This window comes from Lolium rigidum, chromosome 2 (genome assembly GCF_022539505.1).
Source record: "Lolium rigidum isolate FL_2022 chromosome 2, APGP_CSIRO_Lrig_0.1, whole genome shotgun sequence".
Taxonomy (NCBI): Eukaryota; Viridiplantae; Streptophyta; class Magnoliopsida; order Poales; family Poaceae; genus Lolium; species Lolium rigidum.
The window spans coordinates 275,405,433-275,407,750 of record NC_061509.1 but is presented as its reverse complement, the minus strand read 5'-3'; the positions used below and the strand labels follow the sequence as shown (position 1 = coordinate 275,407,750).

Below are 2,318 nucleotides of genomic sequence, written 5' to 3'. Positions count from 1 at the left end.
TTTTGTTAGTACTCCTATTGCTCCTCACTTTAAATTAATAGCAATGCAATTTTCCTAGTGTTGATGAAGATTTTCAGTACATGTCACTAGTTTCATATTCTAGTGATGTTGGTTCTTTGAAGTGCCCAGGGTTTGTTCTCGTCCTGATTTATCATTGATTCAACACATGGCTAATACTGGTAAAAGATATTGGAAGGTTGGTCATTGTATTTTCAGGTAAGGCACATCCAACACTTGTTTAAAATTTGGCAAGACTGGTGAGAGATTCGCTTGCTATGTGGATTCAGATTTTAATGCCGACTTGGATAAGCAGAGGTCCTTTAAAGGTTATGTGTTTACTGTTGGTGGATGTGCTATGAGTTGGAAGGCAACACTGCAACCAGTTGTTGCATCTACTACAGATGTTGTATACATGACTATTTCTGAATTATATAAAGAGTTTGTTTGGTTGAAAGGTTTGTTTGCTTAGCTTTAATTGTGGAGATAAATCTTGCATTGATCTGTTTTTTGACAATCAAAGTGACATATACCTTACTTAGGATCAAATGTTTCAAAAGAAAACGAGTCACGTTGCTATCAAATACCATTATGTTCGCGATATTGTTGCACAAGATCAACTGAAGGTATGCAAGATTAGTACTCACGTAATCCTATTGATATGATAAGAAAGCCAATTTTTGCTTCCGAGTTTGAGCTTTGATCAAGTTTAGTTGGTACAACTGTTTAGCCTAACTGGTTGTTTGGCGCCAAAACTGTTTTCTGTATTGTTCACGAGATTGTTTTTGTTCATGCTACGAGACGGAATTTATCTCAAGGTGGGGTTTGTTATGTTTTGATCTGATTTTATATACCCCGCGGTAGAAAACTTTATTTCCGTCTATAAATATATATACCTTGTGAGCCGTCGGATAGGGTTTGTCAGGTTATTGGAAACTCACAGCGTTGTGTAAAAACTTTTGATATAGTAAACTTTTGTTGACTAGAGTCCGTGATTTTTTCCTCTCCTTGTTGGAGAGGATTTTCACGTTAAAATCTAGTGTTGCATAGTGATGTGTTTGTTCTTCAATCTTTTAGTTGTTTCCTTATTTGAAAGTAAGGCGGACCGGAAGCTCACAAAATATTCCAAAACGAAACTATTGGGCATGCGCTTGACATAACCTTGGTGAGAGAGGTATGCGATGAGGTTTTTTGACTGTATTGAGATGTTCTGTAGTAAAATGCGTTAGTTAACACAATGGAACCGTATATTTTCATTTATTAGCACAATAATACAATACAACATCATAGTCTTATACATGAAACATAATAATATGACAATACCATAGCCGGTGAAACTATGGCGTATCTTATATTCTTATCACAACTGTGAAACTGTGATCACATGCAGCCCAATTTTTATTTATGCATAGCTATATATACGCATATGCATGGCCCGATATATAGGCCATACGGGCTCAGGCGCTCAGCCCTTTGTACTTGTCGTAGGTACGTAGCGCTAGTAGGGGCTCTCCCCAGGGTAGTTGCCCGGTGGGTAGTAGTTGCAGATGATGAACAAGCCGTCGCCGCTGTCGCAGACAACGCGGGCGCAGCCGATGGCCGTCGAGTTGCGCCACACCACCTGCGTGTAGTGCCCGCAGGCGTCGATCGAGCAGGTGTTGGTGCCGTAGTCGTAGCCTGCCTTCTCCGACACCCACGCATTCACGGCGTCTGCCGCCGACCAGCTAGCCCCGCCGCCGGCTCCCCCGTAGATGTTCTCTCCGTACGGCTCGTCTTCCTGAGAATGCTTAAGCTCGCAGTCGCTGCGGTGAGTCTCCGCGTGGTCCTGCGCCCACGCCGCCACGGTGTCGTTCCAGGACACCGGCCCGACGCCCACCTCGGCGCGCGCCGCGTTGTGGAGGTCCACGAAGTCCTGCGGGGAGTTTTGGGCCGTGACGACGGCGGCCGCCATCACCGACGACAGAGCGAAGAGCAGTGCTAACTTCGGCGAGTACTCCATCGCTAATAGTATGCTTTACAAGATTGAGCGCAAGGTGTACCTGTAACTGTAATGATGAGGTTTGCTACCGCGCTGAGTTGTGTATTTATACCGCACAAGCTCCATGCCTTCTCTAAGCTAAGCTTGGAGACACCGTGAGTTGCCACTGAATAATAAACAAAAACCTGCAAGTTCAACGATTAAATGAACTTTGAATCAATGTTGCGATCAATGTTGCGTGATGTCTAACTACATCTCAGAGAGGTATAAAATCTTGTCTTCGACTCTGAATTTCTCACAACCTACGTGGTGTCTAGTTTTGTTTGATTGCTCAGTATGCTAG

At 43.6% G+C, this 2,318-nt stretch overlaps 1 protein-coding gene across 1 annotated transcript; it reads right to left on the bottom strand.

Annotated features, from left to right (window-relative positions):
* Window positions 1-1,495: 1,495 nt before the first annotated feature.
* On the bottom strand, window positions 1,496-1,996 carry LOC124688850 (pathogenesis-related protein 1-like). The gene has a single exon (XM_047222472.1). It carries the CDS (start codon window positions 1,994-1,996, stop codon window positions 1,496-1,498), a length of 501 nt encoding a protein of 166 aa, XP_047078428.1.
* Between the last annotated feature and the right edge of the window lie 322 nt (window positions 1,997-2,318).